At 46.0% G+C, this 25,445-nt stretch overlaps 1 protein-coding gene across 1 annotated transcript in view; it reads right to left on the reverse strand.

Moving 5' to 3' along the window:
- PLXNA4 (plexin A4) overlaps positions 1–25,445 on the reverse strand; it is a 435,244-nt gene that overhangs the window by 21,835 nt on the left and 387,964 nt on the right. The window contains exons 21-26 of the mRNA XM_034063149.1: positions 24,419–24,687; positions 20,909–20,975; positions 18,206–18,352; positions 12,131–12,290; positions 5,066–5,169; positions 1,936–2,035 (exon numbers count right to left, since the gene is read on the reverse strand). Of these exons, the coding sequence (XP_033919040.1) occupies positions 1,936–2,035; positions 5,066–5,169; positions 12,131–12,290; positions 18,206–18,352; positions 20,909–20,975; positions 24,419–24,687 (847 nt within the window). The remainder of the gene's footprint in view (positions 1–1,935; positions 2,036–5,065; positions 5,170–12,130; positions 12,291–18,205; positions 18,353–20,908; positions 20,976–24,418; positions 24,688–25,445) is intronic.

Genomic DNA, 25,445 nt, shown 5'->3' on the forward strand with positions numbered 1-25,445 from the left:
AATACAAGGGATGTCAGCCAAGCCAGATGTAATGTAAGTGTCTATGCTGTTAAATTAAGAAAGGCTCAAACACTTATTCTCAATTACCCATGCTCTTATCACATTTCCTGGTGAAACTTTGACCTGGGACAACCAGGACAGTAAGTGTCAGACACTGCCCAGAACTTGGTCAGGGGATAGTAGCAACCATTCATAGTAACCAGTACGGCTAAATACCACTTGGTTTATCAAGTGCTTTACCAATGGTATAAACACCACTTGTTCTGCCAAGTGCTTAGTGGTATGGGCATTAGCTATACAATGCTATGCTGATTGGCATTATGGCCAGAAAACAGGCCATGGACTTTATGCATAGTAATACTGATGTAGCTAACATGACCTGTTGCATAGCTCCCCATACCCAGACTTAGTAGGAGCTACCTCCACTCCCTCCTTTGGCATTAAAGCAATCCATAACTTCTACATAAGCATAAATCCAAATCCATCCTCTTCACTCCCTGCTCCAAAATCTTGTTTTGACAAGAAGAAAACCAGAACCTCAGGTGGACCCATACAAATTTCCTCTCCAAAGACACCTTTAGCCTCCAAGTTTTATCTCCCTTTGCCTCTGAGTGATGGCATGGAGCATTTCCCTCTCCCTGATCTTCCAGCAATGGTGCAGATAGAATCTTTCCCAACCATAATTAACAGAAGAATATTGCACCTTCCTGGAGCAAGATCTGAATCAGCCTCATTAATGCATTACCCATCTCTCCATACTAATTATCAGATGGAATATCCTTTTTCCTCTCTGGATCCTGTTTTCTTAATTGCAATTAACCAATCACTTCTGACCCACTGCATCTTCTCCTCCCCCTGCACTCTCCCCCACTCCCTCCTCCTGAAGAATCAAATGGCAGAAGAATTAAGGGAATCCAAGAGAAATTAACCCCCCTCAGGTCTTCCTTTTGAAAGGTCACCGTGTCTTTCAGTAATTGCAACAGCATGGTGAAAAGGATGAATGTTAATAAGGTCTGTTGGATTGCTTATGTCCTTGGAGGAAGAGGAAGGGGGCTCCTCTGGACATTGAATAGCCATGCTTTTCCTCAGGCTAAAGGGAGTAAGAAGGATTGGAGGTGCTGTCGTAAATTAAATGGTAATAATAAACTGCTATGACAGCTCCATGCAGGTTGGAGGGTGGTTTTGCAGAACTGTGGTTGGATATCAGAGACATTTGGCTTTTCCATCTGGTATCACCTTGTGAGACACATCCTAGCACAGGGGAGAAAGGTGTGCGATGGTGTGGGTGAAACTCAGGTCTCTGTCTCTACACAGGAATTCCTACCTGTTCTCTATTTCACAGCTGTTTCATTCTCAGTTATCCTATGGGTAAAGTGGGAACAACAATCCACTGCCTTGATATAGTGTGATATAAGACTTCAGTAAGCCATTGTTATTATTATTCCAGGTGGGATTTCCTTGGGGCACAGCACACCCACAAGGAGATACAACTGTAGAAAGGCTGTGTCCTACATAGATTGTTGTTGTTCATCTGTGTCACATATTTATCTTCAGAACAGGCCATGCTCCAAGGGCTTTACCCACTAGAACAACTGAGCCCATAGTGTGCTATGTTTATCTCTTGCCCCTCCCTGTGCAAAGTCTAAGAGTGAGATTCAGTGACCCAGAATGTAGACAGATAACTATATAGGCTCCTTTCTTTAATGAAGGAGAAGTGTCCCCAAGAGCAATCCAAACACTCAGACTAACAGCTTGGATCAGATGCTGAAGTTTCAGAAGGCAAAGTCCTCTCCTTCTGCTATTCTCAAGCAATTTTATCAACTAGTCATCTGCTTATCATTCTCTCTACTGGTGTTTAGTGTCTTGTAACCACCATGATGTTTGGGATCCCTTGTCCAGTGCTCTTTCAAACCGTATCAGCACACAAATCCTTACCATACTTGCTGGCTGATGTCCGAGAGACTGTGGAGTTGTTGACTGCATTGTAGGCAGTGACTTGCTTGGAGACTAAAGCTACCACAGATCCATCTGGCACCTGTAGAGAAATAGGGACTTTGACAGCAAGCTTCTGAAAACTGGCTGAGGAGCATGCTGAGGACAGCAGGAGCTGAGCAGTAAATCAGTACCACCATAGGCAGGACAGTAGCTTTGGCCCAAAGCTTTACATGCTTTCTTCAGTGGGTCTAACAAAAAAGGAACAGAATCTCCTCTTACACCACTAGAAGCCTGTACTTGGGCAATAAGACAATGGATGACAAAGAAGACTCTGCTCCATCCAGGCCCTGATTTAAAGCCCAGTGATGACAGAGTGAGTCTTTGCATTAACCTCAGTAAAGCACACGGTAGGTTCTTCACAAGGAAGCTCTTATGCAGAGCAGGATCATGGGAAGAATAAAATCATCTGAGCTGTTTCAAATACCAAGGATGGGCTGTCCCATAAGGATGATAAAACTGACCTAGCTCAGAAATGGAGATCTACATTCCCCACTTCGAGTGATCATGTCAACCTCTCCATGCACAGTGACAAATGCACTGCTGGACTGAAGTGACTACCAGAACTTCCTTCTTGTTGCTGTATAAAAGGGTCTCAGACAGTGCAAAGTTGCCACCATGGAGGCAGAGCCCCTGGGTCAGAAACCTCCTCAGAGGAGATGGGGCAGAGCCAGTGCTGGGGCCAGTGCCAGTTGCTCACCCCTGACATCAGTTCTCCTGTCTTATAAGGGAGGGCTCCCTGCAGCCTGCAATGACTCTGTGTCCTCCTGTCCTTTAAAGTGAAACCCCAGCAGGCTGAGGTGGACCTTTCACCCTTCTACCTTATACAGCACATTCCCTCCCTATGGCTGTATGGGACCCCCTCCTATGATCAGGCATTGGAACAGGCTGATGAGGAATGGCTGAGAAACCTGTAGGGTTCAGATGGAGAAGAGAAGGCTCAGGGGGGACCTGATGGCTCCCTCCAAGTGCCTGCCAGGAGGATGGAGCCAGGAGGGGCTGGGCTCTGCTCCCAAGGAACAAGGGCTGGGACAAGAGGAAACGGCCTCAAGCTGCACCAGGGCAGCTTTAGATGGAGCTGAGGAACAATTCCTGCCCCACAGGGTGCTCAGGCATTGGAACAGGCTGCCCAGGGCAGGGCTGCAGGCACCGGCCCTGCAAGTGTTCACACAGCATGGAGACGAGGCCTCAGTGCCATGGGTTAGGGGTGGCCTTGGCAGGGCTGGGAATGGTTGGACTGGATGAGCTTAAAGGGCTTTTCCAACCTGATTCTATGGTTCTATGATGGGACAGTGTTTGAACACACAACTGAGTCTCCTGAAACCAGCCAGACTTTCCATTTCTACATCTCTACATCCTACATTTCCATTTCTACAGCTTCATGTGGGTCCTGCATGAGAAACGTTATCAAGGCAGTGGCTCAGAGGAGTCATATCAGGAATATCTGTGATAAATAAGACATCATAAAAAGGAGACTGGTAAAAAAACCCTGTGCTAACAACATCGAACTCTTGTCTATGTAATAATAATAATTAGCACTTGCAAAGATTTTTTCATCTTCAAAGCACTGCAGAGGCTAATTAAATAGCCCCTCAGCAATCAGGGATGGCAGTTATTGCTTCTTTGTAGTTTAAACCCCACACTACAGATGGGGAAACTGAGGCAAGAGGAAGATCAGTGTCTGTCCTAGCATGCTCCATATCTGCCCTCAGGACAGCTGGGAAAACCAATATAGAACTCAATACCCTAGCAGCTAAGGACCTGTTCTGTCCCAGCTCATCCATACAGCTGGAAGCTTGTTGCCTGAAGCGAACAACTGGAAAAATCATGGAAGGGAGAGAAAATCATGCCTGGTTTGCTGGTGAAATAAAGTAGAAGTAATCTCTGTTCCCCCTGGAAAACAGTGTTTGGAGGCAGCCAGCAATGCTGCAGTCAGTCTGAAGTGAAAAGTTTTGTCTCCTTTTGAAGTCATTGCTTGCTGCCTCCTTAGGTCAGCCCTTAAAGAGAAAACTAATCTTGTTATGGCCCATGGATGGCTGACGTGTGATTTGAGGAAATGACACAATTGTCAGCATCAGATTAAAATTAATGAGGTGCCTTTTTTCTTAGTCTGCTTTTCTTCTGGCAAGGAGAGGATTAATAGGGGGAGCTTTTGACCAAAACCCCATTATTCACTAGATCTATCATTTGTGTAAGACGTTTTGGACATCTTTAGCCCCCTCTTATAGTTCTCAAGGGACTGCAGTGATAGGACAAGGGGTGATGGGTTCAAACTGAAACAGGGGAAGTTCAGGTTAGATATAAGGAAGAAGTTCTTTACTGTGATGATGCTGAGGCACTGGCACAGGGTGCCTAAAAAAGTGGTGAATGCTCCATCCCTGGCAGTGTTCAAGGCCAGGTTGGACAGAGCCTTGGATGACATGGCATGTGGTGTCCCTGTCCATGGCAGGGGGTTGGAACTGGATGATCTTAATGTCCTTTCCAATCCTAACTATTCTATGATTCTGTGATTATATGCAGACATAAAGGGAAGCCCTATCCTAAGGCAGGACACATAGACCAGGGCAGGGATTGAAAACAATGGTTCCTAGGTCAGTGACAACTCACTGCACCATGGGATCTAGTTATGCTGCTTTCTTCCTCCTTCTTCTAGACACTATACCTCCTTCCTTTCCATTTTTCTCTCTCCCTTCCTTCTGAACTCTGCCAGCATTACATGGCCTGTAATGCACTGGAAAAAGGGGGATGGAAGGGCTTGTGTTCTGTTTGTCTACATGAGAAATATTAACTCATGTTGTCCTCAAGACCACGTCTCCTATTCACAACCTTCACTCACCATGGATGCCCCTCCTTTGAGACAGAGAGTTTTTTCTTCCCTTAGTGCTATATCTGATGTTGTGCAGGGTAATTACTACAAGGTTAGTGGAGCAGGACAGATGTACTCAGTGCAGGGGCTCTGCCCGGTTATTGCCCATTCAACCACTGTTTATCTCTGCATCTGAGAGAATAATGCTTTGCCCTTCTTTCTATATTCTTAGAGAACCTACTTTCCATCCATCTATCTCATAGTTACCTGATAGTGTGCCAGTGTGTTGAGTCTCTTCCAGTCATTCTCTATCTTGGTTGTGATGTCTTCATCCTGAAGGATCATCCTTGCCCCGCTTGCTTGCCGCCACTCTGAAAGGAGAACAGGGACATTGAACTGGTGTGCAAAGCCTCTGTGATAGGGGATGGGGCCCTGGTTATCCCTATGCCCATGTAGACACACATGTGAAGGCTGCATGCAGCAGTATGTCAGTTATTGCCTTTACACTCTGCCGTGTGCATCACATAAAACATAGGAATGTCCAGAGCCCTGTTTCCAGAGGGAAAGGGAAGGTAGATGAACCATTAGAAGCTCAGGAAGATCGTTCAGGAAAGTATGCAAAACCCACAGCCATATGGGTTATCCTTTTCCAGGCTTGTTCCTTTACCCTGGACAAAATGATACTGGAATCACAAGAAAACTTTGGCACAGGAAACACCTACCCCTTCAAAGAGTGGCACCATATAGAGACCAGAACAGAGCAGTTGCTTACAGACATAAGAGGTCGAGGCTAGGGCACAGCAGCACGCAGTGGTGATCTCTATACAGATAAATAAAACAACAACCAGAGCTGTTGATCCATTGGCAAAGCTGAACCAAGCAAGGCCTGGTGCTTTAGCACCATAATTATCCACGATTTGCCACTCAAATCCAGAAGTGACAGAGAGCAAGAAGCCCTTAGCTTTGGGCACAGTAGAGGCAGAGGAGAGACAGAACCAACACTGTGCTCCATAGAGCATCTAATCTCCACCAGTCTCCAGCACCATCCTGCTGGGCAGAAGAGGTCCAGTTTCTGACCACATCCAGTTCTCTAGTCTCCACCTTGAAACTATGAATGCTTCTTCCTTCTGCAGCTCTGGAGCACCCCAACACTTCCCAGGGTACCACCTCTTGCTGAAACCTTGAAGGATGCTCCATGTGGCTTAACCATAGATAATCTGAAGCATCCAAAGCTATCTTTTTGGTTGTCATGTCTCACTCACAGTGATCCAACCACATACACATTAGTAGGAACCAAAGCAGAAAGTCTGTTCATTTGTGGGAGTCAATTAGAATGAACTCCTGGATATGGAGACATCACCTGCCTCCATATCCAAGCTTATTTCTCCTTATATAAAAAATGCAAGGACAGTTGCAAATTTCTTTAGGTTTCAGCAGTTTTCTTATCACACAATTAAAATGCATTGGGAAAGCCACCCTTGCCTTTATAGTTCATTTAAATCAGCAGGAAGAGGTCAGCTGCTGTTTATTGCTGGGTGTTCCTTCGGCTGGAAATACTCAGAGTATGCAAAGGTTATGATGGCTGAGCACTGATCCTGAGCTGCCTTTCCTTTACTTCTCAGATCCTCATGTTGTGATGTCTGAGGTTGATGCTGTCTGTTCATTCCCACCTGGACAAGATTCTTGGAAGCTATCTGTTCCTAGATATTGCTTGGGAAAGCATAAAATGATGAAATCTGGGCTGGGCTGGGGACTGGTGATCTTCTAAAGTACCCAAAGCCACAGAGTGTGTCTCTTACATGACTTCCTCATGGGGACAGTGTCTCTTTGACCTCTCTCCTTCAGGGCTCTGCATGTTCCTATCATTCTCCTTTCTCCTGACTCATCTTTGGGGAGAAACACACACACTCACATAGTGTTTGGGAGGGTACACAGGTCCTCAGTGTTGCACTCAGCTTTCCTTATTCTGAGCTTTATGTGTTGTATTCAAGGGCTGGACAAGGTCCTCAGAGCAGCTGAAGCTTTCCCTCTGTTCCAAGGGAGCTGGGAACATCATGGGATGTCCCTTGCAGCCCTTTGTGCTCCTGCACAGACATAGGGGATTGCCAACCCCAACCACATACGGAATAGGAAGGGTTGGTCTGACCCCATACAAGACCCACTCCTAAGCAAGACAAAGAGGAAAACACCCTGCAGGGCAGCTTCCAAGCATCTGGCCTCAGTTCACCTTGATCAAATACAAATCACTTGTTCATGCATCTGAGCAATGGCAGGGAAAGGACCCCCATCTGCAGTCCCCCAACTCTTCCTGCTCTCACAGGAGCACTGCATGCTCCCCTTCTCCATGAGAGCCAGCTGAGGCGGTCACACACCCATCTGCATGGAAATGGGAGCAAGGGAATGGGAAGGGAGGCTGAGAAGGAGGAAAAGGTGACCCTGCCATCCATATTCACAGCACTAAGTGAGAGCTGTTAGCTTTATCCTCACTGGCAGCACCCTGTCCCCTCTGCCATCAGATCTGCACACTCCTGTGCGAGCCGGCACAAAGGGAAGACATTCTCCAATCCAATTTGTTACACTTCCACCTTACGGAGAAGAGGGGGAGGGAGGTAACAAATCCCATTATCTTTATCAAGCCTTCCAATCAGGAGCAGCAGTAAATGCAAACTCAGGAGACAGCTGCTGTGAAGCCTTTATATTTCATTCAGCAGATAGTGTATCTTTTTATTGCACACAGGAATTACTTCTCTCTTCTTTTTTTCTTCTTCTTTATTTTCTTAAGAAACAACCTTTCTGTTCGACTTGACTGGGAAAAGGGAAATTCCAGGGGCCTTTGACAAATAGGTGTTTCTTTGAGCTGTAGTGTGAATAGGGAATGACTCAATGAGAGATGGTGAGATGTCTTCCGGCACCTCAAATCCTACAGAAGATATTACGTCTATGTTACGCCTTGTTCCAGGTTACCCTGAAGATGCTTATTGAACAAAGGAGAAAAGTGTAGCAGAGAGAACAGTTTTCAGGGGCAATTGGATTACCCAGGTGGATGGAAGACCTGCCAGCTCCCTCCTACAGCCTTTATTTGAGCATGTCATCATTGGTTACACCACCCTTACAGGCACTTCTAGGGCTTTCTTGATGCATACAATCTGTTTCAGTCAACTGTTCGTGGCATATCCTGTGCTTCCCACTCTTTTCCTAAGGATCTCAAGTCTCCCATAAAGGGCTGCGAAATGCTTTGTGCGTGACTGTGCACAGCAACGGCATGTGGAACAAATGCACGTGGCTTTCCCAAGCTCGATGTCTATTTCATGATCAGTTGTACTCATGAAGCATTAGTTTGAAGAGCTGTGGGATTCTTTTAGTATTATGAGTATTTTTATACTTCCCAAGAATTCCCAAATGTGAGACAGATTGGCACAGGAAGCAGGAGAATAAAACCTTTGTCTGCAAGCTGCAGGCAGCAGTGCCAACAGGTGGGTAGGAAACAAAACCAGGTAAATGTGTAGTATGTGATGAGCTCTGCTCACTCCCCTGCAGCCCTGATCCAGCTCTGGGGCAGCAGCACAAGAGGGACGTGGAGCTGTTGGAGCGAGTGCAGAGGAGGCCATGGAGATGCTGCGAGGGCTGGAGCAGCTCTGCTCTGGAGCCAGGCTGAGAGAGCTGGGCTGGGGCAGCCTGGACAAGAGAAGGCTCCTGAAGGGGAGACCCCAGAGCAGCTCCAGTGCCTAAAGGGGCTGCAGGAAAGCTGGAGAGGGGCTTGGGACAAGGGATGTAGGGACAGGCCAAGGGGAATGGCTTGAACCTGCCCAAGAGAGGGGAGACTGAGCTGAGCTCTTAGGCAGAAGCTGTTCCCTGTGAGGGTGCTGAGGCGCTGGCACAGGGTGCCCAGAGAAGCTGTGGCTGCCCCATCCCTGGCAGTGTTCAAGGCCAGGTTGGACACAGGGGCTTGGAGCAGCTGCTCCAGTGGAAGGGGTCCCTGCCCGTGGGAGGGGTTGGAATTGAATGAGCTCTAAGGTCCCTTCCAACACAAACCAGTCTATAGTTATAGAAAGAGAGGAGAAACCACTCTACTTCTGGGGTGCAGAAAAATGCTGATATCAGGACATGTAGATGGAAGATGCCTGGGAAATATTTGATGCTGTGTACGCAAGTTCTCTGCCCTAGTGTATATATACTAGATTAGGACCCAATTTAAAAGTCTTCTAACTGTTGAACCCCACATCCCAGGACTGTACTGCTAGTGCGGCAGTTGAAAGCTTGCCTGACATAGTATCATAGAATACTTAGAGTTGGAAAGGACCTTAAGATCATCTAGTTCCACAGCCCCTGTCATCATCCACATTGATTTTGAGACAGCATCACCAAATGCAAGGCAGCCAACTTAGTACCTCCCATCACCTCAGCAATTCCTTTCAAAAAGCACACGAAACACAGGGAAGATTGAATTCATCAGCATGAAGCCAAATTTCCTGGTTTGTGACCCTCACACATTAATGTTTTCCCCAATATCAGGTATTTTCTTTATGGCAAGTGCTTTGTAAAATAATAATAACAGAAATAGCCACTGTAGAAAGAAGCCTTTACCCAGAGCGCTGCAGTTTGGGGTTTGGACTAAAGCATAACCTCAGGGTGTCCAAACTAAGTGCTTTCATCTGACAACCCCCTCCATGGGTTGTCTGGGTAACTGCCAAACATTATGACACTGGCGACACACACAAGTCACTCTGCCTGCAGCTACCCTGCATTTAACAGCTCAGAACAACTCATTAGCTTGTTTGCTTTCTTCCATTCAAACAAGCTGCCCTCAGTATGTACAGAAAGCCCAGGAAGTTGTAATGATAATAGCAAATGGTGTTGCTGTTTAGAAACCCATTGATTTCAAGGCTAGATGAGAGTCATCTGCTCTGACCTACTGTTAGCCATGGATCCAGCTGCCTTTGGAGTTAGAATCAAATAGCTAAGGCTGGAAAGGACCTTAAGTTTTGAGCATTCAGCCTGGGGCAGGTTGATCCTGAGAGCTCAGTCCTGCTTCCTAATGGCCAGCAGTGCTTTCTGCTCTTCCCTTGCTGCCTTCACTGTCACTGCAGGATGGCAAGTCTCAACAAATATCCTTTCCTGCAAAAAGGCTGTGGCAGGGTATGGGAATTCTCTTGTTAGCTGCTTCACCCATGCTCCTCGCACCTTGTTAGCTGCTGTGCTAAAGGAGACTGCATCTATATTGCTGCTGGCAAGAGTCTTCTACTAGATGAGGGTCTTTTGTAGTTGGTTTGGCTGGGTTTTTTTCACACCAACTGCATCATCAGTGCTAATGGCCAAACAGCTGCTCAGTCTCCTGTCAGTATGGACAAGTCTGTTCTCCAGGGGCTGTAGACTCTCATAGATACTCTCTGGAACTTGCTGGTCATCAGAACCACTCAAAGCTCAATGTTTCTTGAAACAGGAACAGTTCTGGACATAAAATTGTCATACTCCAGCTGGGATCCTGCACACACGTGCTTCAGTATCTTCCAGTTGTCAGAGTACAGTAAAATCTGTGGACTCCAGTTTATCCCTGGTCTTTGCAACATGCAGGTAAAATTCCTGCCTCCCATTTTCATAAAATCACAGGATCCCAGACTGGTTTGTGTTGGAAGGGACCTTAAAGCTCATCCAGTTCCAACCCCTCAGCTTCTGCCTAAGAGCTCAGCTCAGTCTCCCCTCTGGCAGGTTCAAGCCATTCCCCTTGGCCTGTCCCTACAGGCCCTTGTCCCAAGCCCCTCTCCTTATTATGAGATTATGGATGCATCATTCACTCCCACAGTAGAACAAACTGCTTTCCACTCACACCCAGCCTGAGAAGCAAATGTAATGGGCTCTGTGGCCACCATCCAGCACCAGGTCAAGAGATCTAGCTGTAACCCCCCCTCCTCTATCTACTGTGTGCTGGCACCTTGCCCTATCTGTCCTCATGCTCACTCACTATTCCCCTGCTGACTGACTCACAGCAGCTCTAGTATCATCCTGGGTCCTTTCTTAATGATGTATATGATCTGTTCTTTACTGCTGCTGGTTTTGGCAGCTCCTTTCGTTATTCTGCCTTTCATGAGCCGGAATCTTGCTGTAATTCCTGTCAAGAAACCTCTCCTCCCGTATACATATGCACATACATATAGACACTTAACTCTAATCCCTGACCCCTCATTCCTGCCTCCGTTATTGCTGTGAATTGTTTCTTGGCGTCAGTCCATTCCTTCTCCTTTTGGTTCCTCCTCTACTTTTCTGGGGCTTACAGACTTCATCATTTTCCACTTAAGTCTCTTTCACTTATGCTCACTGAGGGCTAATTCCAGCAGATACAGCCACAATGCAGTCCCCAGCTCCCTGCTAGACACCTCAGTGATGCTTTGAACAGCCTTTCTATATTCTTTCATATAAGCCTCTGGTTGTAGTACTGCATCTGCCTCTGGACCCCAGCTTCAGCCATCTCACTGCTCCAGCATCCTTGATACAGACTATGGGCAGAAATGGATTTTGCCCTTAGAAGCACTACTCCACTGGGCTGTACGGCCCCAGAGCTCAACAACACAATTGCCTAGAAATGTGAGTGAAGCTGGTGCTGCTCTTTCCACTCTTCAAGAAGAGCAATGCACAAAGGAATGCTCTGAGAAATACAGAAAACATGAATTCATAACAAGAAATATTAATCTTTCCTTAAGACCTCCTAGTCCTCTGCAGAAAGGAAACCTTGGAGCAGCAGCTCCCAGCCCTGCTGTTAGTGGTGGGAGAGGGAAGCAGCCAGGGTGAGATGAGTGTAGCCCACTGAATGAAGGATGCTTCATCCTCTTTCCTGTGCCTGCACAACAAGTAATTAATACTACTTGGGCTATGACTATCTCAGCAATAAGATATATATAATCCAAACCCTCCATGTTCAGAGAAGAGCTAGGAATAAATCTCTGCAGCCTGAACATTGCTGACAACATCACCCTGGGCATTTGGTACTCTTTTTCCAGGGGTCTTCCTTTGGCAGGACAGCAAGAGCATCCTGAGTCATGCCTTTTCCATACCCTTATCCAAGTTGAATTCTGTAGGCAGAAAAGCAGGATGGCCACTGATCTTTTTAAGTCCTCAAGGCTAAAGATTTCATAAGCAAGAGCATGCACATCAACTTGATCAGTCTCTTCTGCCCTCTTATCATTGATGCTGTGTCTTGCACAAGCATTAAGGATACACTCTGTCTGGAAAGGTGGTACCCTGCCCCAGCAAACAGTGTGTGGATTGAGCCTGGCTGTCTCACACCTCCTCTATCCCCTTTGCCAGGGAGCAATGAGGGCCCATTGTGCACCCACATACCCAAGTCCATGTCAGCAGCTTTGGGCCGGTGGGAGCAGGGCACGTTCTTGAAGATGGCATCAAGGATCTTCTCCTTGACCTGCGTGATGGTGTCACAGTTCAGGATCTTCACTGGGATCTCAGGGCTGTTCACATTGTCAGGGTTCACGCAGCTCAGGACCTAAGAGAGAGGCAGTGAGACCACCACACATTTCACATCATTACATCGTGGCAGCGGGTTGGAACTGGATGATCTTAAGGTCCTTTCCAACCCAACCCATTCTAATATTCTATTAGGGGTACCTGCGGGTGCCCTGCTTGCTGGTCTCTGTGTCCTATGAATTAGAGGGATCCAGGGTGCAATAAGAGGAAAAGTATATACCGAAAGCATTCCCTTCTTCAAGGGAGCATAGGGATCTGGTTTCACATAGAAGGATTCCCTGCATCCTTGCCTGTGCCGCTTTGAACCTCCTGCCACTGTCTAAGGTATCTCAACATCTGGCTCTCAGCTAAGTGTGATTGGCTTCCAGATGTTGCAGCCAGTGAGTGGGGGTTCATGTCAAGGTTGTTCTGAATTTGTGTCTCATGCAGCTTCTCCCTGTGAGGTGAAACTGCTCTACCTGTGGGAACAGGCCTTCAGATTTGAGATCATCTCCTTGGCGTCTTCAATGTGTTTAATAATAGAAAGCCCATGAGTACCAGCTTAGGTTCTGTAGGAATGGCAATCATCCAAATGGTACCAGAAATGGTTATTCACACACTCTTTCCATTGAAACCATTACAAATGCAATGAGGCCTGACCCTGTTTGGAGCTGAATAGATATATAAAAGGGCACTTCAGAGTAATCCTTGGGGTCCGACCCATTCCATGCTCCTTAGAGAGCTGGCAAGGAGACCTAATTCAGTAGTGGCCTTCTTAAAAAATAAAGCACAAAGCAACAACTTCTGCTTTCACAGATAGAACAAGAAAATTGACCCAACTTCTGAGGTCTCTCGTTTCTCAAAAGGAGAATGTAATCTTCTCCAAAGTCTCTGTCCAAGGCTAAATGCATATGGGGTGGTGAGGAAGGGATACCTTAAATACATACACTCAGAGCTCAATAGCAATCTGCTGCTACCTCTTGGCCATGTCTATGTTGAACGCTCTGCTCTCTTCTGGTTACACGAGTGTGAAGTCTATAAACTTTTATAAACTTAGCACATCTTTGCACTTGGAAGGGGTTTTCAGTGATGTTCCTGGTTATATACAGTCATTAAATGTTCCTCTGCCACTTTTACTAGTGCAGACATGTTTGGTTTGGTGCCTTAGACAGATGTAACCTTGACTATAAATTCCCTTCTGTAGTATGCAGTAGGAGCAGGACTCTACATCACTTTCCATCTTAACATACTAAGTTGCAGTGGAATATCAAAGTGGCTTGAAACTGGGTGAAATCATACCAGCATAATCATACATTGCCTCACCAGGCTCCCTTTGGTGCTGTACTGCTCAACTAAGAGAGACTTGTGAAGACAGTGCTTACAAAGAGCTCTGTGATCTTTCTGGATGAAAGGGGAGATGTAAATATGAGATATTGATTAGATCATAATGCTATTATTTATGTGTCACTTCCAGAATTATTGAAGAAGCATCAATTCAGATAATAATAACAGCACAGATTTACAGTTCTGTGACATCTTTCATCTCAAAAGGATCACAGAACCATACATAAAAAGCACTGTTGAAATACATCCAGTGTTGGGGTTATTAGCTGATCCAGACCACTGCTCCCAGTCTATGCCCATTCTTTGCCTGCCGAAACCTCTTTCTCTGCAAACTCCTTGGGTATATCCAAAACATAAACTCCAGTTTGCTGGGAGCTGGTGTTAGGCTTATGATTGAACTTGATGACCCTAAAGGTCCCTAACCTAAATGATTCTATGATACTACTACACATCTGTAGGGAAATGAAACAGGGTTGTCAGGCTAAGACTGCTCTTTTGAGAGTGCTATGGAGGTCACACACTGGAGACCAAGTTACTTTGTAGGTCTCTCTTAGTGAGCTCAGCTGAAATTAAATGAGCTAATGCCAGTTGGAGCAAGCTCCATGGTGTGATTCATTTCTGATGCCTGGGATTCAGTTCAGTTCCCTACATGAAGGCACTTAGTGCTGCTTAAAATAACCTGGGCTAGCCTGCCAGGCCAACATCTGGTCCAGAAAACCCAACATCTCCTGCAGGTGCTGCCTTGTCTGTACCACACTGGCACCCACTGTGCAATGTGAACTGTCATCCAGCTGGAAGCTGACCATGGTCATTTGATCTTGTATCTTGGTTGTCCTTGGATTTCACAAGATGCCAGCTTTGGAAGGTGGCAGAACTCTGCCTGAGTGACTACAGTAGTCCTTGCTTTCCTCTTTTCCAGCTCAGCTGCAAGAAGGAGCAGGAAAGGCAATACTTCAAAGAGGGAAGTTTGCTCATAGGGATTTCAAGCATAGATGCAGGTGGAATTACCTGTAAATCCCTGAATTCCAGTGACAGTCAATATGCTTCTCTCAATATTTTAGGGAATCCAAGTATTGCTTGCAAAAACCAAAACCCTTCCCAAAGTGCAGTGGCTTTGCATTATATGCCCCAGGCTTCATACCAGGTCTCAGCTGATGTTTTCCAGCTGATGTCTTATGGAGCTGTCCTGCGTTCAACATAAGGACAGTGTGGGGGCCAATGTGAAAAGTCATGGGACTGGGAGCAAGCAGAGTAGTAATCTGCAAGCCCTGCTCTTCCACTGACTATGTATGACCCTGGGGCATGTAATCCCACCGGATTTGACTTTATTGACCTTTTTCTACATCCTTGGGCTCTTTTTGTGAGCCAGCCCTTCCAGCCAACACCTGTCTCTAAGTCTATATATACATGCAATGCTTAGCACAGCTAAGCCCTGATTTCCACTACAGATTACTGGTATTTAAACAATAAAGGAACAGCTTGTGATTACTTATATGGTGCCCCTGGTCTATGCAGTGTTCCAGTGGTCTGTCCTGAGACCAGGATGTTGATACACTTTCTGTTCCAGGGATAGGCATCTTTGTTTCCCTTTTAAATTGGGCTAAGGAAGGTTCAAGGGGGTTTGGCAGTGAACAAGCTGGAGAAGGCCTCCCAAAAAAGCCAAGAATAGGAGAGACTTCTGTTATCTTAGTAGTGACTTCCTCCCTGCTACTAAAATGCCCTGAAAAGCCTTGCCCAAAGGCAGCTGAAAGTATCTTTATCCATCTGGAATATGCTGTCAGGAGAGACGATCTGATTAGGCTCTCAGCACTGGAGCCAGAGAGGTGTGCAGGGACCACACAGAGCATGGCACTGCTCAGGATGCACTGAGCAGCTCCCACCTGCCACTCCCAAGCAGTAATTAGCCAATACTCTTGACAGCTTCTGCCACACATCGAAGTCTTTGCTCCCCTGCATAATTCCTATCAACAGAAATGAAGCTGACATAGGAGATGGATGGTTTCATCTCCCAGTGACAGCAGTAGGAAATCTGGATCTCCTTTGGTCAATGGGTAAAAGATCATGGATTCTGGCAAAGGCAGATGGGAATCAGTGGGGATGAGATCTTCCTGTTTCTCCTAGATGGGATAATCTAGCTGGGCTTTTAATAACGCTGAAGACCAGAGATGATGAGTGCTGACTGATAGCAAAGACATTAACTGAGTGGGTGTTTCTTGAAGGTATAGAGCTTGCGAGATGACCTACTGTTAAGCTGCCACACATTCATTCTAGCAAATCATAGCTGCAACTGGCTTACTTTCTACATTGTAAGTACAGAAACTGGTATAGACTGCAAAGACCTAGGACACTGAGGGCTGCTTGCTTGGAGAACTGTAGGAGCTGACAGAGAGCAAATCAGAGCTATCTGATTTGGAGAGAAATCAAACTGAAACAATCTCAGTTTAGCACATGAGATGTACATTGTAAGATCTCTAATTCCAAATGTCTGAATGTGTTCCGTCTTCTGTTTTTGTCCCTGGTAAGTTGATTTCTTTGGATCTGCTCTTCACTCAAACTATATTAGAAACCATGTCTTATAATATTAGGCCATGATTAATGAAGGCTAAAGAATAAATGCTTTCCAAAGGAAGTCCTAGCCTTGTCTTTCTGGAATAATGACAACAAAAAGCCTGTTTCAATGTGCCACACTGCTGGAACTGTGGTTTAACTCAGTCAAACAGTCATCTAGCACTCATGAAACATGAACAGCCTGATGAATTTTAGCCACATGCATTGCAAACTCACATTGGTGACCAGGTAAAGAGAAAGAGACATTGAGGAAATTCCTATATTATAAATACTTAGTTCTTGCTTTATTTCATCACTACATATGTTTTAATAGAAGATGACAGACTGCTTAAGGAAGGTAAAAGAAAGACAAAATCAAACAGAAATAAAGAGAAATAGAAAGGAAAACCAGTTCTATTCATAGCCTTCTTCTTCTTAATCTCCTTCACCAAAGCTGATCTCTGTAAATCTGCGGAGATTCCAATCGGGAATATTTGTCTGCTCTTGAGACGTAAGAGGGAGAGCTGATTAACATCAAACGACACAAAGCGAATGGAGGAGAGCTTTGTTCAGGCTGATGTATAATTACTACCCTTTGCTGGCTGCTTTCTATCAAACCTAAAAGGATCTGAGGGATTTCCTTTGGTGAAAGTGATCAGTCTGTGTTTGCATTTCTCTTCCTATTGCTCAAGCTCTCCTTGTGAGATCAGGCTTCCGAATTGCTAGAGAACCACACATACTGGAAAAGCAGCACTAAGCTCCTCATTTAATAGGAAAGTGACATTTTTAATATGGAAAATAAGACCATGGTCTTATTTAAGGATAAAATCTACCACCTCATCAGACTTGGATTCAATCAAAGCTCAGCTCTATACAGGCTGAAGAAGGCATTTCCAGCATCAGCCCATCTGAGCTAAGATCTAAGCTGGGTCAAGGAGCTAACATCAACTGGGCATAGCTCTCACAGCTGGTTAAAGTTAAGTAAGATGAATGTCCCTCAACTGAAGGTGGAAATAAAATACTCTGGTAAATTCAGAGCATCTTCTGATCATCCTTAAATTAGGAGCTGGGATTTTGCATGGATAAAGACATAGGAAATAAAGGAATTACTAGGATCATTGAAGGCTTAGAAAGTGTTTTTCATCTCACAGAGACTTAGAAGCTCAGAGGATTTAGTGTATCCAGGAAAAAGTGAAGGCCCACAAACAATTCCATTAAGAAGAGATATCTAATGCTCTTTAATTGATGCTTTAATCAAGTGGGAAAAGGGTGTAATCTCAGAGTAGAAGCTCCAGCTGGACATAAGCAATGTATATCTTTCACCATGCAGACAATTACGTTTGGAGCAAATGACTCAGTGACTGGGATTAATTTTCTTTCCCTTGAAATCTCTAAATCAAGTTCATTTTTCTTTGACTTGTGCTTGCTCAAGAGGAATGGCTGCATTAACATTAGAGAAGACCTAATAGATCCCTCTACTCTATGTGTACCTCTAACGTATTCCTTGATGCTTCCTGCTGTAAGATTTACAACTCCAACTCTTCCAACTCTGACTTACAATTCAGAGGGATATTGTAAGGTGGACATCACTGCAGGTAGAAGGGGTAGATACTAGAAAGTATTTTGCCTAACAAAACACAGTAAATTGCCCATATCTTTTGCCTTCACATTCACAAGCATATTCATGACACAAGGTTCATGCTTGTCTTCCAGTGCTCCTGGACCTCACCTAATCCAAGCAACAGCAAGGATTGGCACTGTCAGCCTATCCTGCAATGCTGCTGATTTCAGAGAACAGGTGATGCCTTTGGGGAGATGAAGGTGCTCCAGTGCACAATGGAAGTAATTTGGAAGCAACCAGCTTTGCAAGCAGATGCTTCAGCCACTAACCTTGCTGTGCTAGGGGATGCAACTAGTCAATATTCAGCAGGACTATCCTGATGGGCTACAAGAATAAACAGTCCTAGAGGGTCAGCATGCTCATCACTGGCTTCTTTTCTCTAAATACCCCTTTGGCAGAGGAGGTTGGATAAGCCCATAGGAAGGTGTGCTCAGAGCACTCACCAGTGTCTTGTAATCAATCTGCTGTCGGATCAGCTTGTCCTCACTCAGTGAGTACCGGGCTTCCCCAGTGATGGAGTCGATGGGACCCTTTTCCATCTGCTGCTTGATGGCACAGAAAAGGGAGAACAGAGGTTCGCCAGCACACTCCTGCAAGGGGGAGAGACAACCATGAGGTGAAACAGAAGGAGCAGAGGTGACAACACAACCTACATAGCATCTCAGTGACTGCCATGGCTTGCCATTCCCAACCACTCGAGACAGATGCATCAATGGGAATCAGTCTTTTCCACACAGCCTGGGAATAGAGGTGACCCTCCACTTCTACAGAGTGCAACCTGCCCTATCGAGTGTCCTGTCATGGGATAAAGGTGTCAGTGCTCCCTGGCAACATTTGGGTTATCAGAGACTTGTAGGAGCTGTTCAAGTGGTTGTCACTAGGACAGAGTTTTCAGCACATGGTAGGATGGATCTCAGAGGACCTGGAGACAGGTCCAAAGGGATATGGACTGCTGGTGCCCAGTCTTGCTGGGTGTCCAGGCAGAGTTCACAGTGTCCATGAGCACTCTCATGTTGGAGGCAAATAGGAATGGTCAGGCAGGAGCAGCTGCATGACCCAGGGCAATGTACCCTTGGATCTATATAGATGCAATGGTGATGTCAGATGTGTGGGGCTCAGCACAGAACAGCAACAAGCAGCCCACATACATGAACACCTCTCCCTAATTTCTCCTTCCCATCATTTGCACTCACTGCACTGCTCTTCCCACTCTTCCCAGCCTTTCCTCTCCTGCTGCCCTCCCTCTGCCCATTCACTGCCATTCATCCCTCCTTATGGTTCCTTCTATTGCCTCCCTTCCACGCCTCCATCCTTCCTCCCCTCCTCCCCATCTTGCCCTCTCTTCTTGCTGTGTGTCCCAACCCAATGAGTGAGGTCATTTTCCTCTGGTGTAAATCCCAGCAAAACAAGTTAATAAACTGAAGCCAAGTGGCCCCTTTCTCAGTTCCTATACCTGCCTCCCACTTAATTAGCTTATCTGCCAGCAGCATATTGCTTCTGTGAGCCTGTCTCTTACCCTTATCAGGCCTCTGTTCAGGCTAAGGCAAGAAGACAAGTAGCTGAGTGGGGTGAAAAAAGCCTGTTATAAAAGCAGCTCTTTAGAGAGTCACCTCCTTATATCCTTTCCTTTCAGCTGAAAGCAGGAATCTGATACTGAAGTCACTGAAATTACCTTCCAGGGACCTTCAAAACTTTCCCGCATGTTCATCATTGTGCCTGGGAAAGGCTCAGGGGAATGGGATTTATCTGCAAAGCCTTCAATTGCCAGGCAGAGGGTGTCTATTCTGTCCAAATGGGGTTAGAAGGTGTTAGGATATCTAGTAACTCCATTGGGACTGGGAGAGACGTGTAGAGCCCAGCTCCTTCCTGACTCTGAGTTTGATGCCTTGGCAACTAGCATGCTTGAGGCTTAATGTGTGTCCCCAAGAGGAGACTGCCATCACCCAGTAGTCAGTGGCAGGGCTCAAAGGCTGAAATACTCTTTCATTCTATTACACACACCCCAAGGAGACCCTGTGGGAGGTACAAGAGGGTTCAGGGGGTGTCTCAAGTCCTTTTGATCTCTTGAGAACTGTCCTGCAAAGCCAGTGCCACCTCCCATTGGAATACAGAGCAGCAACAGCCTCAGTTGTTGGTTTCTGGATGCAAGAGTCACGGTGTGTTGCATCCAGCCCTCTGTTTGCAGAGGGTTCATGGCCATGCCCAGGGCAGGCTTGAGACAGCCTAATGCCAAGAAGAGCTTGGGCTTGGGACTAAATTAAACTAAGCAGGGATCTGATTTTGGTGTACATAAAACAAGCTAAGTATGATGGAAGAACTGGGCCTCAGTACTGCCTCTGAACTGGGGTGGGAGGAGATCTCCAGTCACTATGCACTGAAAATATGAATCACCAGGTGATGGAGATCTAATGCAAGTAAAAGAAGAGCATTTTCAATGTAGGTCTTCATCAGGCTCTAGAGTCTTTCATGTTTCAGCACTGACCCTTAAATCTTATTGTACTGTACAGAAGTAAGACCAACAGGCTGCTTCTCCAACAAAGCATCCCTCTTTGTTCTCCCTGGATCAGAAAACAGCCACTCTCCCATTAGGCACTGAGCTCCCTCCGGAGAATCCCAGAATCCCAAGGGTTGGAAGGGACCTCAAAAGATCACCCAGTCCAACCCCCCTGCAAGAGCAGGGTAACCTAGAGTACATCACACAGGAACTTGCCCAGGTGGGCCTTGGATATCTCCAATGTAGGAGACTCCACAACCCCCCTGGGCAACCTGTTCCAGTGCTCTGTCACTCTTACAGTAAAGAAGTTCTTCCTGATGTTAACGTGGAACCTCCTATGCTCCAGTTTACACCCATTGCCCCTTGTCCTACCACTGGATATCACTGATAAAAGCCTAGCTCCATCATCCTGACACCCACCCTTTACATATCTGTAAACACTGATGAGGTCACCCCTCAGTCTTCTCCAAGCTAAAGAGACCCAGCTCCCTCAGCCTCTCCTCATAAGGGAGCTGTTCCACTCCCTTCATCATCTTTGTGGCTGAAAAAAACCCTTTTCCTTTATATCTGGGATGGTTTTGCCCCAGCTAAACCTCACCAAGAAGAAACACATTAAAGCACCAGCTTCATCCAGGCATGCTGCTCCTCTTACCTTGAGGAACTTGTACAGAAGGAAGGTGAACCAGTTGGTGAGCATTTTCTCAGCCACAGACTCTGTCCTAAAGTGAGCCAGGGAGAAAAGGCAGATTGGAAATGAGTTAGTCATACTAGTCATATCAAAGTGCTATTCAAAGACTGGCTTTGTCCATCTCACTGGCCTGGTCCCTGAGCCCCATGGGAGGTCTGGCATGACCCCATCAGGATTAAGCATGTCGTAGGTTCTGTTTCAGCTTTGGATTTAGGAAACATGCAAGCAAATCCTTCCTGCCCTGTTGATTCTGCTGTGAGCAGGGAAGTCCCTGTGTCTGTTTCTCTGTCCATGAAAGAGAGATGACAATGTTTGAGGGAACCTTCTCAGAGGACCTCAGGGAGGATAAATCCATCAAATACAAGGAGCTCAGATTTAGGCCATATGATAAGTAGGCTATATAAATACTTAAGACAGACAGATCTAAATCACCAGAGAATAGTTATCTGGCACTGTCTCACTGGCATTTCGGATTGATTGTAGTCCTCAGTGTTTCAATGTGACACATTCACAAAAGTCATTGCTTTGCCCTTGAACATTCTGTTCTCAACCAAATAAAAATCCATCCCAAGTCTTTCAGAATGAACTTTTCCTATGGAAGAACTGACTCAGACCTGTAAATGTTGTGTGGACCCCAGGAGCACAGGACAAACCTGTGTTGGCTCCAGTACATAGAATCATAGACTCAGCTAGGTAGGAAAAGACCTTTAAGATCATCAAGTCCAACATTTACCCCAGCACTGCCAAGGCCACTATCTACATGTTTTTTGAATGCACTGGTGTTGTTCAAGAACAAAGCAAGAGTCCTTCCTGGATGAGTTGAAGTGGTTCTTCCTTGTCTTGGTAGTCACCAAAGCCACACAGTGGCTCTTGCTTAGGACTGCAGCTTCACTTTTAGGTTCCCTAGTCCTAAGCCTAAAGATCTTGCTTCCTCTGGAGCATGAGACTTGCAAGGGGAAGGGTTTGCACTACTTGAGTCATAATGTATGGAACCAGCCAACAGCCTCACCTGAAAGCAGTGCCCTGTTTCACCAACACAGAGCTGGTGACCATTCCTTCCATAGCTAAATGCTCCTCTTTACTACAATCAGAGAAAGAGTTTATATGGTCCCAGTTTGCTACCAGCTTAATGCTGTTTTCTTTGTCTCTAGTGATCATTGCTGTGTCTCCAAACCACCCTGTTCATCATGTATCCCCCTCGGTCAGTGTCACCCAGCTGTTGTTCTCCACTCATGATATTCAATTCCAGAAATCCCTACTCTTATCATGGTCTGAGCTCCTTGCAGGGAAGGTCACCTAGAAGAGTGGTCTTTCTGATGCTCCCTGATGTGATACCTGGAACTCATCACATAGTCCAAACTTAGCATTACCATAAGAAAAAGACCTGAAATCCTATTGTGTTTTTGCTTTCAAAAAGATCTTTAAGATCATTGAGTTGATCTAACAACTTTGATCTCTTTGAGGCTGTAGATGTCATGTGAGATGAACACTGGACAAAGGTGAGGTGGGAAAATCAAATATACCCCCCCCAAAGCCAACACTGCAGAAAGGTTTTTGGACATTCCCTTCCATCCACACACTGACAGGAAGGGAGAGAAGCATCAGGTTGAATCCAGCTGCTCCAAACAACTGAGGAACTCATACCAACATCTGACCCAAGGCACCAAGCTATTCACATGCTCAGAAGACTCTGTTCTGGAGCTGTTCAGGACCTCCATCTCAGAGCACAAACCACATCTCTGACTTCTCCTTCTGTTCTCAGAACAGTGGAGGTGCCTTCTTTGTTCACTGCTTCTCCTTCCAAAGGCCACATTTCATTTCCAACAGAGGACTAGAGTTAGAATAAGAGCTGGAATCAGAAGAAAGAGGAAAAATGGGATGCTCAGGATAAGACAGGAATGAACAACCAGGGAAGATAAAGACATGGAAAAAGGAGAGGAAAAGGAGAAAATGAAGGGAAGAGACAGTTGGAAGGAGGCAGTGCCAACCAGCATCAGAGGAGAAGCACAGAAAGGAACCTTGGAGACAGCTGAAGGATAGTCACCAACCAGGCTGTAGGGCCTGAATCACATCAGGGGGTCAACTGACACCAAAGCAAAGTCCAGTCTCTGCCTCTGGCATTGCTGCCCTGAATGCCAGGAAGTGCTTTCTGCTCCCTTGTTCGCTGGTTCTCCATAGGGCTGTGTGCCAGATGAAAAGCCTCCCAGCAAGCACCATGGGTCTCATCCCTGTCCCAGCCATCCACTGTAATCAGCTGAGGGCTCCTCAAAGTTGGCTCTGAGCAGTTGCAAAGGACATTCCCCTCCAGAAAAGTCACCCTGATTTCACTTAGGGTCCTAAGAAGGGTTGGTTCAGACTGTGAAAAGAGATGAATGTGATCACAAAGGGAGAAAAGGCTGAATTTCCCTAGGCAGGAAAAGAACATTAATCACAGAGCAGCAGATTGCTGACTTGAGGGCTCCCACAGAACTATGGAGTTTAGATCTTAGACCTGGCCACAAAACACTAATCCAGACTTGTGCCTTGTATGAAACCAGTCCTATTGTCCAGCTCAGATCTTCTACTGGTTTCAATAAGCTCCCAGCACCATTGCTCAGGTTGAGACAGGAGATCACTCAATGCAGTTGAAGGAAACTCTCCATGTGTCCATAGTTAACTCATGAATGAGAAACTAAGCAGGGCAGTCCATGTCCCAGGCAGGACACAGCAGCAGTAGGCTGATCTACTCACCAGGTATATAAGACGGCCTGTTCTATGTGATATGCTTATAGGTCCTACACAACGCAACTGGAGTTTTCAGGTTAAAAGAAAACATAATAAAAAGTGACCATCTTAAGCCCACAAAGAATGCAAAATACAAGTTAGGAAGCATGGGTTCTTGCTGCTCTTATGATGCTTTCTGGATGATCCACATTGAAATGCAGAGGTAGGTTAGCTCTGTAACTTTCAATCATTGACCATTTTTTGGCTAGGCAGGAGATGGAGCAAGATCTACAGACAAGGAAAGTGGAAGAAATGCAGATAAGATACTGAGAGGAAGAGTCCACTAAAAGAAGCCATGCTCTGTCAGGAAGTCTTAAATGAGCAAGAAATCAGAAAGGCAGAAATATTCAGTCTTCATTCAGCCCTACTTGCCTTATTTAACTGCAAACAGCTTCATACCATCCCTAGTTTGAGGCACCATACCTGGAGGCATCTAAAAGACATGTATATATGGCACTTAGGGACATGGTTTAGTGGTTGACTTGGCAGTGCTGGGGGAACGGTTGGACTTGATGATCTTAGAGGTCTCTTCCAACCTAAAAGATTCTATGATTTTATAGGGTCATGTGAACAATGGCTGCAACCATCCTGATGTCAAGCAAACAAAAACCAGGCAAATTTGCCCTTTTCCTCCAAAGACCCACATGCTTACATTGGACAGTGGGACACAGACTGCCCATCCCAGACCCCCCCAGCCCCAGGCATCCTTACCTCCGGAGCAGCAGCTTGGGGTGGTTCTTGCTCTCCAGATTCTTGTCTATGAGGTCAGCCAGAAGCTGTTTGAGGACATCAGTAGCATACTCCAGCTTGCTCTGCAGCACTGTCATTATCAGCGAGGCCACGTTACCACGGTCCCGCATGGAGAAGCTGCGCTGGGATTCCAGAGTGCGGATGAAGGAGAGCAGGAAAACCTTGTTGTTGATGAGCTGGGCAAAGAGCTTCAGACCTTTCTCCACCCGTTCCTGCCTATAGCCAGGGACCTGCAGGAGAAGAAGGGGAGTTTACACCTTTCCTTCACTACCCAAATGGGTCATGCATCCTTTGCTACCTCTCTGCCTTCATCCCTCCAGCTCCTCCACCTATACACTGTGACATCAAGCAGAAGTCAGTGCTGAGAAAGGGAAAAAGGAAAAGCAGAGACAATCATAAAACATAAACTTGCATCTAGCAGTCAGATGAGTCCTTCTGCATCACAGGATAATCCTGTAAAAAGGAAGAGTCCATACATCATCTAATGATTAGGAAGCCCAAAAGACCTCTCAGCTACAGCCAGAGGATTCTTTTCCAATCCTCTATTTCCCTGTTGGAACAGTACATCAGAAAGAGATTGCTAGTGCCTACAGTGGTACCATACCATGATATATTTTTGTTGCAGTCAGACTGAAGTCTCACTCTATCTTCACCTAAAGCCTCTCTTTCATCTCTGCAAGAAACCTGCTTACAGAGATTCGGGGTTCAGCTTCAAGAAGCTAGGAGACAGCAAAAAAAAACGAGTGGGGAAGAGAAACTGGGGTCAGGTTTTGAGCAGACAAACTGATGAGCAGTGAGGCAGTGGCTGAGATGGTGATCATGCAGCTGGGCCTTGGTTTGAAGTAGGGAGATGAAGGTGTGAGAAGAGACCCTGGATTGGGACTGTCTTGGAGGTGTGACTGCAGAAGGACCCCTGGGTTTAGAAGGTGAGATGTTTTGGAGACAAAGAGGTTGATAAGTCTCTGATATGTTTATCAGTTGTAAGAGA

Source organism: Melopsittacus undulatus, chromosome 5, assembly GCF_012275295.1.
Source record: "Melopsittacus undulatus isolate bMelUnd1 chromosome 5, bMelUnd1.mat.Z, whole genome shotgun sequence".
In the NCBI taxonomy this organism is placed as follows: Eukaryota; Metazoa; Chordata; class Aves; order Psittaciformes; family Psittaculidae; genus Melopsittacus; species Melopsittacus undulatus.